The sequence below is a fragment of the Chiloscyllium punctatum genome, chromosome 9 (genome assembly GCF_047496795.1).
Source record: "Chiloscyllium punctatum isolate Juve2018m chromosome 9, sChiPun1.3, whole genome shotgun sequence".
Classification (NCBI taxonomy): domain Eukaryota; kingdom Metazoa; phylum Chordata; class Chondrichthyes; order Orectolobiformes; family Hemiscylliidae; genus Chiloscyllium; species Chiloscyllium punctatum.
In genome coordinates, this window is record NC_092747.1 from 41802148 (window position 1) to 41818961 (window position 16814).

At 38.7% G+C, this 16814-nt stretch overlaps 1 protein-coding gene across 5 annotated transcripts in view; it reads left to right on the forward strand.

The window, feature by feature from the left end:
- The window catches only part of atp8a2 (ATPase phospholipid transporting 8A2), a 561594-nt gene that overhangs the window by 235419 nt on the left and 309361 nt on the right, over window positions 1–16814 (forward strand). For all 5 annotated transcript variants that reach the window (XM_072577324.1, XM_072577326.1, XM_072577325.1 and 2 more), the window contains 5 exons: window positions 2838–2943; window positions 8305–8387; window positions 8779–8828; window positions 10321–10390; window positions 15815–15899. In XM_072577324.1, coding sequence (XP_072433425.1) covers window positions 2838–2943; window positions 8305–8387; window positions 8779–8828; window positions 10321–10390; window positions 15815–15899 — 394 coding nt within the window. The remainder of the gene's footprint in view (window positions 1–2837; window positions 2944–8304; window positions 8388–8778; window positions 8829–10320; window positions 10391–15814; window positions 15900–16814) is intronic.

Below are 16814 nucleotides of genomic sequence, written 5' to 3' on the forward strand. Positions count from 1 at the left end.
GGTGCTATCTGTTAGAGATTCAAATCCAGAGAAATTACAATCTGATCGTGATTCTGAAATTTATGACTAACTGATTATGTACATTGGAGGAATAAATAATTGGTGTGTTGGAATTTTGTCATAAGAATTGGAGTAAAATTGTAACTAGAAAAGTTTATGCCTGGAGTCTGTCTAACCAGTCTTTAAGTTCTGATGTCTACTAAGATTTACTCTTTATTGAATTGTTCTACATCACTTGATTTTATTAGTCAGAATGCGGTTTTCAAAAATAGTAAGCATTAAACAAAATACAGCAACAAAACACTCTTCAAAGCACAACTGAAATTGGGTTTTTCAAGCTACTTCATTCCTTGCTAGGATAAATTAATTTGCTAGTCTTTTGAAAATGAAACTTGTTTTAGATTTCCAGCAAAGAATTTGAGCAGGAAGACCTAACATTCAGTTCAAACTTTACAGTGTTATCCCATGGTTTTGACAAAAGAGTTTGGCTATTTTGATTAAGTTCACCCGTTCAGTTTATATCAGCTTTCTTGCTCTTGTTTGCTTCAACTTTTCAGTTGATTTAACTGCTACATTAGAATAGTTCTGTACCTGTTGTGTATGACTTCCATTTTTCTAAATTGTATGCTGCAATCAGTTTCCGCGGTAGCTTGCTACCTTCAAGCTTCAGTCAGTAATTTTAAGATATCTATCCTTTTTTTAATGTTAGCATCTGCTAATGCTTTTTCTGAACTGAATTATGAACACCAGTTTACAGAATTCTATGTATACAAGATGGAAGTCTGTCAAAGCTCTCCTGAAGTGAAGTGAATGGGTTTAAGATCAAATTTTCTATTGATCAGGATTAATAGTTTGTTGAAGTGACCAAGTTGTCTCAGATGGGAGGATTGATATTGTAAATCTTGAACAAACCACAGTACAGAAAATGCGGAGCAGACAGAATTGTTGAAATTCTTGTTTCTGTTGTGCAGATGATCTGTTGCTTGACAAGTTCAAACCGTGTGAGTTTGTATATTTGTTCATCAAATTTAATGTTGTTGCAGAACATTTTCTGTTTTGAGTTCAAGGCACCAGTATAACTGTAGTCAGGATTCAATATACCCCTAAGAGAAAGGGAATACAGTAATATAAATGAACCATCTCACACTTCAACCTAACACTGACATTCAGTAAAATCATGGCAGAGCTGTGACCTAATTCCAGATACCTGCCTTTGCCCTCACAGTTTTTTTGAATTGTGCAGTCAATTTTAAAATCAACTTTTTTTTTAAATGACTCGGGGAATGTGGGTTTCACTACCTGGGCGAGCATTTATTGTCTATTTCTACTTGCCCTTGCAAAGATGTTATTGAACTGCCTGTAATCCATTTCGTGTAGATACACCCACACTGACGTTAGGGAGAGAATTCCAGGTTTTTGACTTGAGAGGCAAAAATGAACAGCATTATATTTCAATGTCAGAATAATCCAGCATGAATTTTAATTTGCTAATTTCATTCTAGAATGGTCTAAATCTATTGTTTTACACTATACCACCTAATCTAAATTTCACAGCTACTGAAAATAGTTTAGAAAAAGAGAAACTATCTTCTTAATATCTTGAAACTTCCAACACCACTCCCTTAATTTTCTAAACACCAGGGGGAACAATCCAAGCTTGTTTAATTTCTCCTTATAACTTTTGGAATTCAGTTGTCATTCACGCCATCCAATGAAAATATTTGCTTCCTAAGATATGATGCTCAGAACTGGTCACACTTTGTGTGGTCTAACCAAGGCTTTTTATATCCAAACCAAGACATATGCCCCTCGTACAGGTACTCTAATTCATAAAATAAAATGTCCAACATTCCATTAGCCTTTTTTGATTATTTTCTGTATTCATTCATCACCTTATACTGATCTGTATATTTGGGCTGTCACGTTTTTCCAAGATTTCACTATTTAAAAGATGTTGTATAATCTTTAGGTTAAAATAGGTGACCACATTGTCTGCATTGACATTCACTTGCTATGGTCTTGCCCATTAATTTAATGTATCTTTGTAATTTTATGCAGTTTACAGTACCTTCTATCTATTGCTGGCAAATTTGCTTTCTATCCAATCATTTAATTCATTTATGAATATTGTGAATAATTGATGCAGCGATACAGATCTTTGCCTGACACACCAGAATGAAATTTCCCAACTTCAGTACCTACCTGATGAGTTAAAATCTGTTCCTGTCTCCTTCCATTCACTCTATTTTCTAATCAATTCCAGAGCTTCAGTGTTAGCAAACATTTATCATATAATCAGCGACATTCCCCTTGTTCACTACTTTCGTCACCTCTTCAAAAAAAATAATTGAAAGGCTTGATGTTTCAGAGAATGCAGTCCATTGCAGTACTTGGGTTTGATATTGTAAGCTACTTTGCAAATAGGCTGGGAGTGTCCATGGATCTCTGATACTAAAAATTTACCTAAAGTTAAGTTCAGCACTGACTGATTGGGACCGAAGGGTCTGTTTCTGTGCCCTATGACTTTATGACCAGTTTGGGCTGAAGGGCCTGTTTCCATGTTATATTACTCCATGACTCTATGGCTGTGAGAGTGCAGTTGCATCTGCCTGTGCTACCAAAGAAAGAGGAACTATAGTATAAGTTCATGAAGACCCCTCATTGCACTATAACTGCATTATGTTGTACAGTAAACATGTGCATTGTGGATTCTCTAAACTGTATGAAATTTGAATGTGTACGTGATCAAGTAAATAAGTTTGAGAATATAAGACAATTAAAAAGGAGCATAGTTACTGAGTTAGCAATATACATTGATTATATATGCTTTATTTCAGCCAACATCTGGTGAGATCCGGGAGTTTCTCGTTATGATGGCAATTTGCCACACAGTTGTTCCTGAGAGAGATGGAAATGACATTTATTACCAGGCTTCATCACCAGGTGAGGTACTGGGATATGATGGAGAGAAGCTACAAATAATAATTGTAGAATCAAAATCAATGCACAATATCTACAATTGTCAAAAGTAACTCCAATAATTTTGGTATATTTCAGTGCAATTTAAAGACAAAGAGAAAATCCTGAAGAAATTCTTCAATAAGAATTATTTTTACAATATTATTTCAAAGTTACATTGTGTGCATTGTTTGCTTCAGTTGTGTTCCGTGTATCTCTTGCACAAAAACACGACATCTCTCTAACATCTTGACTTGGGAGTATGGATTCCAATTACGCATAGGTTCCCAATTAAGGAGAGAAATTCTCTTTGTTCTGTTCCTTTTGTTACTGTGATAATTTGGTGAAGGGGAGATTCGGGCCAGTGTTCCATGGTTGTCCAAAAGCATGGATGTCATTGGATAAGCTCGTTATGGGGTTGTGTGCAGGTTTGTTGTTTTATTTGGGTAATAGTAACATTTGTTTTAACTTATGCTTGATTATTTTCTGTCCTCTTCATTACTACTTAGCTGGAAGCTATTAATGGCAGGCTATTCCACAGCATTAGTTGTATATAATGCTGATTGAGCAACAGGATTTGATACATCAAGGGCAGAAATTGCTGACAAGAGAATTTTTAATCCGTCAGATGCAGGAACCTTATCTTTGTGTACCCTTTGCACATTTAATATATTTAAACTAAAATGTTTTTAATATTTATGGTCATTTGTACCGAATGATCTTGAATCACTCCAATTGTATTCAGGGTGGCAACAGATCCTCTAAGATATTCAGTCTTAACTGAAATATTTGTCTATCCAAATGTTATCTCCACATGCTTTGGCAGCTGGCAGTCAGTCATTCGACAGTTAGATTTGCTCAATTCTCAAAACTGATGATCATGAGTATTGACATTACAGAACACAGCTTCTCAGGTAAATATTGTATTATAAATCAAAGCAGATGGGTGTAATTCATTAATTCCTTAATAGGAGTGCTGATGTTAGTAATTTATTTTCTCTTCACAAACAATATGCTGGGATATAAATTGGGCATGTTTCTTGAGAAAAAAGGAACATTAAGGCATGCTTTTGTCCTTGTCTCTCATGTTTCCAGCATACCTGTGATACTGTCATTTTGAACCACAGATTAATGCAAAATAGAGATCTAGGAACCCTGTTTTCTCGATTATCCGGTTTGTCATTCATATTAACCTCATGAATTAATGTAGTGTAAATGCAATTAATTGTTTAACATGCCTTCATAATAGCAAATGACCTTGCGTGCTTTGGAGGAAAAATTGATTTAGAGCAACTGTTTTGATTTTGGAGAGAGGGCAGAAACTATGGAAAATGAAATAAAAGCAGAGTGCTGGAGAAACTCAACATGTCTGGCAGCATCTACTCAAAGAAAGAGTGAACATTTTGAGCCTTTATGAGGGATCACTGGACTCAAAATGTCAACTCTCAACAGATGCTGCCAGATGTGCAATGTTTCTCCAGTATCCTTTGATTTTGTTTCAGATTCCAGGCCTCTTGCTGAGATATTTGTATCATCGATAGTCACAGGTGAGGTGCCAGAAGACTGGAGGTTGGCTAACGTGGTGCCAGTATTTAAGAAAGGTGGTAAGGAAAAGCCAGGGAACTATAGAGCAGTGAGCCTGATGTCGGTAGTGGTACATGTACATGTATTTGGAAAGGCAATGACTGATTAGGGATAGTTAACATGACTCTGCATGGGAAATCATGTCTCACAAGCTTGATTGAGTTTTTTGAAGAAGCAGCAAAGAGGATTGGTGAGGGCAGAGCGGTAGATGTGATCTATTTGGAGGTAAAAACTGACTGCAGATGCTGGAAACCAGATTCTGGATTAGTGGTGCTGGAGGAGCACAGCAGTTCAGGCAGCATCCAAGGAGCTTCGAAATCGACGTTTCGGGCAAAAGCCTTTCATCAGGAACCTATATGGACTTCAGTAAGGCGTTTGACAGGTTCCCAATGGGAAACTGATTAGCAAGGTTAGATCTCATGGAATACAGGGAAAAATAGCCATTTGGATACAGAACTGGCTCAAAGGTAGAAGACAGAGGGTGGTGGTGGAGGGTTGTTTATCAGACTGGAGGCCTGTGACCAGTGGAGTGCCACAAGGATCAGTGCTAGGTCCACTACTTTTCATCATTTATATAAATGATTTGGATGTGAGCATAAGAGGTATAGTTAGTAAGTTTGCCGATGACACCAAAATTGGAGGTGTAGAGGACAACAAACAAGGTTACTTCAGAGTACAGCAGATTTTGATCAGATGGGCCAATGGGCTGAGAAGTGGCAGATGGAGTTTAATTTAGATAAATGTGGGTGCTGCATTTTGGGAAAGCAAATCTTTGCAGGACTTAATGGTAAGGTCCTAGGGAGTATTGCTGAACAATTGCAACAAAGAGACCTTGGAGTGCAGGTTCATAGCTCCTTGAAAGTGGAGTCACAGGTAGATAGGATAGTGAAGAAGGCATTTGGGATGCTTGCCTTTGTTGGTCAGAGTATTGAGTACAGGAGTTAGGAGGTCATGTTGCGGCTGTACAGGACATTGGTTAGGCCACTGTTGGAATATTTCATGCAATTCTGGTCTCCCTCCTATTGGAAGGATGTTGTGAAACTTGAAAGGGTTCAGAAAAGATTTATAAGCATGTTGCCAGGGTTGGAGGATTTGTGCTATAGGGAAAGGTTGAATAGGCTATTTTCCCTGGAGTGTCGGAGGCTGAGGGGTGACCTTATAGAGGTTTATAAAATCATGAGGGGCATGGATAGGATAAATAGACAAAGTCTTTTCCCTGGGGTCAGGGTGTCTGGAACTAGAGGGCCTAGTTTTAGGGTGAGAGGGGAAAGATATAAAGAGACCAAAGAGGCAACTTTTTCACGCAGAGGGTGGTATGTGTATGGAATGAGCTGCCAGAGACAGTGGTGGAGACTGGTACAATTGCAACATTTAAAAGGCATCTGGATGGGTATATGAATACAAAGGGTATGGAGTGGCCAGTTGCTGGCAGGTGGGACGAGATTGGATTGGGATATCTGGTCGGCAGGAATGAGTTGGACCGAAGAGTGTGTTTCTGTGCTGTATGTCTCTAAAACTCTATGATTGCATTTCCAGTATCCTCAGTTATTTATGTTTATTTTGGATGATGCAACATTTTGAACCAATCAAGAGGTGGTAGAAACTGATGTCCAATAAGGAGCACATTGGAGAAATCTTGTTTTATGAGTTACACAGTGTAGTGAGTAAATGACGTCTGCATTGTGGTATGTTGTGGCTGAGTTGAGCAAGTCATCAACCAGTTTGGGCAGAGTGAGGTCCATGAACAGCAATTAAGTATGTTAACAGATATTTTGATGCTTGGTGGTCTTTAAGTAATAACTACTTCCCAAAGCCTCAGGAAAAAAAATGGCCCAATAGTGATGAACAGTGCTGCAGGAACCTTTGCACCTGTCTGAAAGGACCTCTGGAGAAAGACTACAACATCTTACCTTCTGTTCTGGTGGTCAGCATTGCTACAGTAAGCTAATTAAAGTCTGGATAAGGTGAAGGTGAAGTCAAAGAAATGCAGTCAATATTGTACAAGCACACAAAGACAGAGCAAAGTTCATTAGCCACTTTTCTGTTACTGATTATAGTCATGATGTGGAGGAGCCAATGTTATACTGAAGTAGGCAAAGTTAAAAATCTCACAACACCAGGTTATAGTCAACCAAATTTATTTGGAAGCACTAGCTTTCAGAGCACTGCTCCTTCCTCAGGTAGCTGCGGAGCAGGATCATAAGGCACAGAATTTATAGCAAAAGATTACAGTGTTGTGCAACTGAAATGAGATATTGAACAACCCTAGATTGCTGTTAAGTCTTTCATCTTTTAGAATGGGTTGGCAGTTTCGCTTTATTAAAATATAAATCTCAGAAATTCTTTTAAGTCACATTCTCGAGGTTTTATAAAAAAAAATGACAGCTCAGCCAGTGCAGTAAAGGTGCGAGGTTAGAGTCTGTCTGTATTCCAATATAGAGTTAGACTGGTTCTATTTCCAAAATAGGAATTTCTAAAATATTACATGGATTGACTGCCTGCAGATTGTGCACTTTGAATATATAAATATATCTGTAAATATAATTCTGCAAATGCAAATTCACCCCATAAACTTGTATGCATGGGCAGGTGCATGAGAGAGAGAGTGTGTGAGTGTGTGCATATCAGTGTGCGTGAGAGAGTGTGTGCGCACGCTTGGTAAACTGTGTGTGATGGAGTATAAGCCTGTAAGTGGGGGGGGGGGGGGGGGAGGAGAGAGAGTGTGTATGTGTGTGACAGAGGGTCTGCATGAGTGTGTGTGTGTGTGTGTAAGAGGGAGTGTACAGGGTAGTGGGGTCACCTGTAGCGTGACATGAATGCAAAGTCCTGGTTGAGGCCATTCTCATAAGTTCTGAACTTGGCTATCAGCCTCTGCTTGGCCACTCTACATTGTTGCTGAGCAGAGGTTGATGGCCAAGTTCAGAACCCAAGAGGATGACCTCCTTGGGTTCATGTCATGCTACAGGTGATGCCACAACACTATACACTCTCTCTCACATGCATGTACTCATGCAGATCCTCTCGCATACATGTTCTCTCACATATACACACACACACACACACACACACACACACACACACATCCCCAAACTCACCCACGCACACCCCCTCTCACAGGCTGTTACTCCATCACATGCACACTGAACCAAGCATGCATGCATGCAAACGCACACATGTGCACTCACCTGCACATGCTCACACTCTCACTCTCTGATATGCATGCACACACACACATGTGTCAATGGGGTGAATTTGTATTTGCAGAATTACATTTGCAGATACATTTTATTTTGCTCAAAAAGCACACAATCTGCAGGAAATCAATCCATGTAATATTTTATAAATTCCTACTTTGGAAATAGAACTAGTCTGACTCAAGATTGGGATACAGACAGACTCTAACCTCACACCTTTAATGCATTGTCTGAGCTGAGATGTCACCTTTTTTTAATAAAACCATAACTTATCTCAAGAATGTGACTGAAAAGAATTTCTGGTATTTACATATTAATGAACCGAAACCTCCAACTCATTCTAAAAGATGAAAGACTTAACAGCAATCTAGGTTTGTTCAATATATCATTTCAGCTATATAACACTGTAATCTTTTGCTATAACTTCTGTGTCTTATGGTCCTGCTCCACAGCTACCTGATGAAGGAACAGCGCTCTGAAAGCTAGTGCTCCCAAATAATCTGATTAATCATCGTGGTAGTCTTACCTGCTTCTTTGCACAGCTGCTGACAGATATGTTTTTATACAGATGAAAACTCATTGGTTAAAGCCGCAAAGCAGTTTGGATTCATTTTCACTGGAAGAACACCTGATTCTGTCATTATAGAAGCTGTAAGTAAGCATATTAATTGTTTTCTGTGAAGTTTGGATGGCAGTCAGCATTTGGAGGTTAATGTTGCAGTTGCATTGAACATTTTGGGGTGGGATGGACATTTCCTGTCCTACATCATATGTTTCCTAATTAATTATTGGGGTACGTAATTTCCAGGATTGAAATACTTGTGTATTTTCAAGATTTTCAGTTGTTGAAGAACTGAGAAACTATATTTTCTAATGTTCTAAAATTATATATGTGAAGTGCTATATGTTTTGCTGTGTGTTTTGTGTGTCAATTGCTAGTTTTCTGAGAACTGCAATAGAGCCAAGAACTAGCAATATATATCTGAGAAGTTAAAATTGCAAGCTAGACAGAAATAATTTGCTTTTATTTCTCCATTGGTAGATGGGAGAAGAGCAGACCTATGAGCTGCTTAATGTCCTGGAATTTTCCAGGTAAGTGTTTTTGTCATTTAATACCTCACAACTGCAGTTACATTGAAGTACATGGGCCAAGAATTGCAATTACATCATACCTGACAATGACATCATATGTGCCAAAAACCTTCACACAATTAATTACTCTTGGGTGCAATAATGATTATATAGAAGGAAAGAAAACTGCAACTTGGATCAATTAAGAAGATATTTGTTGAGATTTAAATTAAATTCTTAATTAAGAAACTAGAAAATGTGACTCTGCAGCAGATGCACTTATTTTGTTGTAACTTTTAAATGGTCAGTTTTTAAAAAATTGTTAACGTTTTTCAATTGTACAGCAAGCCTTGTTTTATGAAATTGGAGCCCCAATCTTCCAATAGGAAGATAATTTCTGCAGACGTTTACTGGTATTACATCTTGTTGTACCTTGCAACAGATAGTAGTTGACACTGCAAGAATTGCCAGGAAGTTGAAATTTCCTTTTGGCAATTATCTGGCATATCGAACCCTCTGGAAAAACTCCCCAATTCTGAGTTAAAGTTGGAGACTTGAGAGTTTCTACTTATATTAATATTTAATCCAGAGACGTTAGAGGAGTTAAAATCCACTCATTGGTAGTTATGAATTTCTTAACTCATCACTGACTCCCTTGCACCTAACCACCTGTCCCCACTGACTTGGCATCTGGCTCCCTCTCCACCTGCTGCAATGACTCTCCTGTGCATCCAACAACTGACCCCATCCCTGACACCCATCACTCTGACTTGCTCCCATCTGACACGATTTGCCCTTCATCCCCATGATCCCATTCAGACTTATCCCAACTCTGCCCCAAGTGGCAGCTGTACCCTCTTCTCATTTGGCTGTCTGTCCCTCCACCAATCTGCCACTACACTCTTGCCTAACTCTGTCAGTAGCTGTCAACGTGGCTAAAAGGTCCTTTTAAATACGACAGTGCTGCAAATGACAGGTTGTAATTTCAGTGCTGTTTCTGTCCACTGCTGCCTATGTGGATTCCTGGACTGTGCTGCTTCAGCTGGGGTGTCTCTGAGCCCAGTTGTTTAACCAGAAAATTTCTCCAATTGGCTAACTTCAATTCTGATCTGGGTTGAAAATTGGGGTGCAATCCGGATTGGAAATATCAAACCCTGGTTTTGATCTTGAATGTTCTCTTGTAACCGTGAGCATTTGAAAGGAAACCATGGAGCACTACAATTCTATATTCCTGCGCACACCCTTAATTTCCTTATTTAATGCAGAAACAGCAGAATTTCTGTGCTTTCATTTATTATGTTTCCCTTTTTATATTTTTGAAGACCAACATCAATGATGTGCTCTGTACCAATGAAAAATGCACCATAAAATATTGATAATTGTGATGTAGCCATTCCAACTTCAGCTAGTAGTCCAAAATAATGAGGACAAGCTAGTTATTATTGGGAGAAAAAGGAATCATGTGGCTCAGTTTTTGTCAATAATTATTTTGTGGTCTCTTTCTGTCCAAAAGCACCAGGAAAAGAATGTCAGTGATTGTTAAGATTCCATCAGGAAAGATTCGGCTGTATTGTAAAGGGGCAGTAAGTACTCTGTTTAATAGTTTTAAGCATGGAAATGGTACAAATTGGTAACACTGTACAAAACTCTAACCTGTTATTTGTTTTTAAAAAGTCAATGTTTACTGGAACATATTGTATTTACACAATGTATGGGGCAGCACGGTGGCTCAATGGTTACCACTGCTGCCTCACAGTGCCAGGGATCTGGGTTTGATTCCCACCTTGGGCGACTGTTGGAGTTTTGCATGCTGTCCCTGTATCTGTGTAGGTTTCCTCCCGGTTCTCTGGTTTCTTCCCACAATCCAAAGCTGTGCAGGTCAGGTGAATTGGCCATGCTAAATTGCCCATAGTTTAGGTGCATTAGTCAGGGGTTCGATATAGGGTATTGGAATGGGTCTAGGTGGGTTACTCTTTGGAGCGTTGGTATGAACTTGTTGGGCCGAAGGGCCTGTCTCCATACTTTAGGGAATCTAATCTAATCTTTACTGAGAATTCAAAGCATTTGTGTTTGTTGTAAATACTGTACATTTGAATTAAATTGGTTGGAGTTGTAGTTCATTGAGTCCTGGTTGAGAAATTCTACAGAGCCCAAGATTTTATCCTGTGGTGCTAAGATAGTTATGTAAACTGGGATGTCATTTGAGTATATTTTGTGCTTCAGACCTAGATGCTGTTCCAGTCAGCTACAACATGGGCATTACCTGGCAATTTGGAAAATTGTCCAGATTTATCCTGTCTTCAAAAAAAAGCCAAAACAAATCTGATCCAGCTATCAATTCTCCCATAAGTCCCCTTTCAGTCATCAGGTGATTTTTACCAAGGTTGCTTAGCTCCTGATCTCAGTACAGCTTTGGTTCAAATAAAGGAGACAAATGGGCGAAGAAGATGAATTGAAAGGGGAGTAGTATCGAGGAACCTGGCAACATTGAAATCAACGGGAATCAGGGGGTAGGCTCCACTGGTTGGAGTCATAGCTAATCCAAAAAAGATGGTTGTAATTGTTGGAGGTCAATCATTTAGGGAGAAAATGAGCACTGCAGATGCTGGAGATCAGAGTTGAAGAGTGTGGTGCTGGGAAGATACAGCCGGTAAGGCCGCATTCGAGGAGCAGGAGAGTCGATGTTTCAAGCAAAAGCTCTTCATCAGGATGCTGCCTGACTGGCTGTGCCTTTCCAGTACCACACTCTTTGACATCAATTGGTTAGGACCCAGGCCATCATTATGGAAGTTCCACAGGGTAATGTCTGAGGCACACCTTTCTAGAGCTGTTTCATCAATGATTTTCCCTTCATCTTCAAGTTAGAAATGGGGATCTTTACACAATGTTCAGCACCATTCATGACTCAAATACTGAAACAATCAGCATTCATATCAAGACCCAGGACATCATCCAAGCTTAGGCTGATAAGTGCCACACAGGTGCCAGGCAGTGACCATATGGTGAAACATCTGGATTGGGAGCAGACGTAGGCCATTTGCCTCCTCCTTCTGGTGTGCCATTCACTAAGATCCTAGCTGATTTGTTTGTGTATAAAATACCACATTTCCATCTACTCCCGATACTCTTTCCTTTGTTTCCCTTGCCTAAGAAGAATCTACCCACCACCACTTTTAAAAATATTCATTGACCTCACCTCCACTGCCTTCTGAGGCACAGTTCCAAAGTCTCTCAATCTCTGAGAGAGAAAACACTTCTCTTTATGTTTGTCCTGAGAAGCCACCACTAATTTTTTAACAGTGCCCTGTGCGATATTGTGCTATAGGTTATCTTTGTTAACTCGCTCACCAGCTTGCTAACATTCATTAATACGGATTCCTGTTCATTCATTCATAACCCTTTACTAACCCTATATTTACGATAACACGGTTTCATTCATTCATTCGTTCATAAAACCCACAGATCTGTAGTATATTTTACTATCATAAGATAGACCAAATTTAAAACAAACCTTTCAAACCCATCACTGCATTTTCACGCCTTATCAGCCCTTGCTACAAGCAGCGTTTACCTTTTAATAAGTGTAACGTACAGAACATTACCATCCTCACCATCATGTCTCCACAAAATATGATAATATTAATCAGCCCTTACCAACCATCTCATGGACCTGAATAGATTCCCTAATTAATAATTACCTTCCAACTGGACCATTTCCTTTTAAGAATCTAACTGACAAAACAGTACTTCCATGAAATTGCATGAATGAATGAAACTCACACTGGCAAATAGTAAACAAATCTCACAACCCAGCTGTGGTAATCAGTGTAATATCCTTTATTCTTTTATTAAGTACAGGTACAATTTCTAATTTATTTAGAGCATATAGGTCTAGCATTTTTACTAACATTTACTAACTTAAGAGACAAAAGGCCTAATACCGCTTAGCTATGCAAGTAGACCAGACAGACACACTCAATCCCATCTGAAGTAGCAGCTAGCATTTAGCATCTTTTAACCCATCTCTTGTCTCCCAGGACAGAAGCTCTTCAAACCTTGGTGTACTATAGATAAAACAATGTAATGCCATAGTAACGGAATTTTAATATATGTAAGAACTGTGTAGAAAGAGGCTTTTGTAAGAACTGCATTTCAGGATTTTATTGCTGCCTTGAACTTCTCCTGTGCTACTGAATAAAAGAGGTTATTTTTGCCACTCACCTATTCCGGTCGTTATTTGAACATGATCCCACAGCCCCTTAGTTTTAGACCAATGCTTTCCACAGTTCATAAGACCACAAGAAACAGGAACAGGAGTAAGCTGTTCAGTCCTTTGACTGGTCTGCCATTAAATAGGATCATGGTTGATCCAACTTTTCTCATGTCCACTTTCCTCCCCTTTCCCTGTAATTCTTGATTCTCCTGCTGATCAAGAATTTATTTTTCTCAGCCTTCAAAATACACAAGGACTCTGCTCCCATAGCTCTTTATGGGAAGGAGTTCCAAAGACTTTCAACCATCTGACAGAAGAAAGTTCTCCTCATCTCAGCCTTAAATTGGTGCCCATCTATTCTGAGACTCTGCCCGCTGGTGCTAGATTCTCCCATGAAGGGAAACATTCTCTTAGCATTTACCCTGTCAAACCCCTTGAGAATCTGAAATGTTTCAATAAGATCAGCTCCCATTCTTCTAAACTCCAGTGAGTAGAGTCCCAACCTGTTTAGCCTCTTCCTAAATAACAATCCCTCTATACTGGGGATCATCCAAGTGAGCCTTCATTGAACTGCTTCCAATGAAATGGCATCTTTCCTTAGATAAGGTGACCAAAACTGCTCTCAGTACTCCAGATGTGGTCTTACCAACATCTTGTATGGTTGCAATAAGTCTCTTCTTATACTGCTCTTATACTCCAACCCCCTTGAACTAAGGGCCAACATTCCATAGCCTTCCTGATTACCTGCTGTAACTGTGTGCCAGCTTTCTGTGTTTCATGTACAAGTACACCAAAATCCCTTTGTGTTTTAGCTTTCTGCAGTTTTTCTCCATTTAAGTAATTGTTCTTTTGTTCTCCGTCCCAAAATTAACAACTTCACATTTTTTCCATGTTATATTCCATTTGCCAACTTTTTGCCCACTTACTTAACATTTCAATATCTCTCTTTAAACTGTTGTATCTCCCTTACAACCTGCCTTTCCACTTATTTTTTGTGTCATCTGCAATTTTAGCTACAGTACTTTCACTTCCTTCCTCCACATCAATGATATATTGTAAAGCGTTGCAGTCCCAGCATTCCTTGATCCCTGTGGTTACAAGTTGCCAACTTGAAAAAGAACGTCTCATCCCCACTCACTGTTTCCTGCCCATGACTAATTCTCTGCCAATGACAATATACTATCGGTGCTTAGACTTAACCTTTTGTGAGGTACCTTGTCAAATGTTCTCTGGAACACCAAATACAACATGATTTCCCTTTCATGAAGCCATGTAAACTCTGCTTGATTAGATTATAATTTTCCTAAAGTTCTGATACTCCTTCCTTAACTGACTCCAATACTTTTCCAACAATAGATGTTAGGCTAATTGGTTGAACATCATATATAGGAGCCATCAAGTCATCTTTCATTCCAATGGAAACAAGTTCAGTCTTTCAAACCTTTCCTCATTAAAAATAACTGGCTCACTTGTATCAATGTAGTCAATCTCCTGTGTATCTCGTACATCTATTTACATACTTCTATAAATGTGGAAACTAAAATACCACACGATATTTGAGATATGGTCTCACCAATGCCCTCATAGCTGAAGCAATACATCCTGTAACAGTTCAGAAGCTAACTCATCACTCAGTTCACTTATGGATGGACAATAAATATCTGTACAGCCAAAAGAAAATACATTGCAAATAATATAAATCACTGCCAGTGGAAAAAGATATCTTCAGATTAGGAACTTCTTGCTTAACTGATTGAGTAGTTACAATGGAAAGTGGTATACTGATGCTTATAGATCCAGAAGTCCCACGTTCCATTCCTGATCTGTGCTGAGACAGTTCATCTTAGTTGAAATGCCCTTCAGTTACAGCAGTACAGTTAGCCTTCGAGATCAGGTAGTTGAAAGTTAAAAATTCGAGCTCCAGCTTTTCATCTTAGGACTTTTGGTGGAAAATTTATGTGGCAATTAGCTGGTAACATGATCAACACCCCTGTAAGCTACTCGGCCGTATAGCCTTTGGGAGGGCTTGTGCATGCTTGTTGATATGCTGGGTTTGACACTTTGGCTTCTGCTTCCAGAAGCTACTGCCATGCTCAGGCCTCAGAGGTCCCTGCAGAAGAAAAATAATAGACGGAATATTAGACATGATTATACCCAGTCAAAATGGCAGGAATATCATTGGAACTGAAGTTTGGAGACAAGTGAACTGTATCACAGTTTGATTCAGAGAGACAATAGAAGAGACACCGTAAACAAATTTTAAAATATCAGTTTAAATTAGTGCTTACTATTGTGTTCTTTCTGACTAAGAGTTGTAGAGTCCCTACCCATTAGTTGTACAACTTAGATATGCAGCTTGAAAGAATAATTGAAGCCCAGTAATTAAAAGCTAAATAAATAAAGTTCAGGCTTGCGTGCATAGAGGTCAAAGGTTGATTATTTCTTCAAGTGTTCACCAGGTATACAGTACTTAAAATCCTGGGAAAATCAGCTATTGCTATCAGAAGCTGCAACAGTTGAAATATCATTGCCCTAGATTAGCAGAAATGGAACAATGGTAGAAATGCCTTGTTACAAAATATTTCCAGTGTCTCATTAGACCTTTACTTAAAGTTTGACTTCTGAGATTACAAAAGAACAAATGCCTAGCCTGTGTGTTTTTCAATTGCCATGGAAAATGGTTTTCAGTTAAATGCCCCAGTATCAGAAATTAATTTTCAAAGCAGGTTCTCTTGCATTTCTACAGAATTTAGAAAAGATATTTAAAAGCTGAAACCATGACTCTCTTTAATAGGATGATGTCATTTTTGAAAGACTATCTGACTCATCAAAACACAGAGGTCAGACATTAAATCACCTTGAACAGTTTGCCACAGAAGGTAAGAAATCTCTGAACTAATATGCAGTACATGACATAGCTTAACATCTAACTACAACCAGACATTGAATAAAATATTGGCGAATTTGCTCTGACAGTTCGAGGTGATTCTTTTTATTGCCTGAAATCGTGAGTCAGTTTTTGCAATCTTAGCAGTTTCTACATTATCCGACTCCTACCTTAATTCCATGAAATGTTAAGATGAATCATAGACTGGCAGTAAGCAAACATATGGTAGATTAACTGATCCTCGGACAACTGTTCAATAATGAAAATTGGAAAACAGCCTTGAGGACTTTAATATTAAGTATTCTTTGTTATACGCAAGAATCGACTGCGTTTGGAACAACTTGCCGATTAAACAGCTTTAGTAGACATGGTGTCCTCATTCCTTATACATTGCTAGAGAAAAAGGTCATTTTAAAAATTCATTAGCGTTTTTTTTGTTCATTTATATCATGGAAAAATGGCGGTGAGATCCTGCCTTGAACTAATACACTCCACGTTGTGTCACCTTTAGTGATTTTAGGGAATTCTAGGATTTTGACGTATGTGAGTGAAGAAACAATGGTAATATTGTTTCCCAAGTTACAGTGGTGTTCCCATTGTTTCTGTTGCTCATGCTGTTGCAGGTGTTTGTGCAAATGAGTTCAGAAGCTGCCATTGAAGGAGCCTGGGTAGGTTGCTATCAAGCATTAAGTGATGTAAAGATGCTTTAGCTGAACCTTGCTCCCTTACTCTGACATTCAGTGAGTCTAATGTATAACAACAGTGTCTACACATCAGATTTACTTCATTAGTTATGAAGTGCTTTGAGATATCTGATGGTTGTGAAAAATGCCGTGTAAAATGGAATTTGTTTTTAACAATCTCCTGGACACTGGGCTTAATACTATGGAGTGCATTGCTTGGAAAG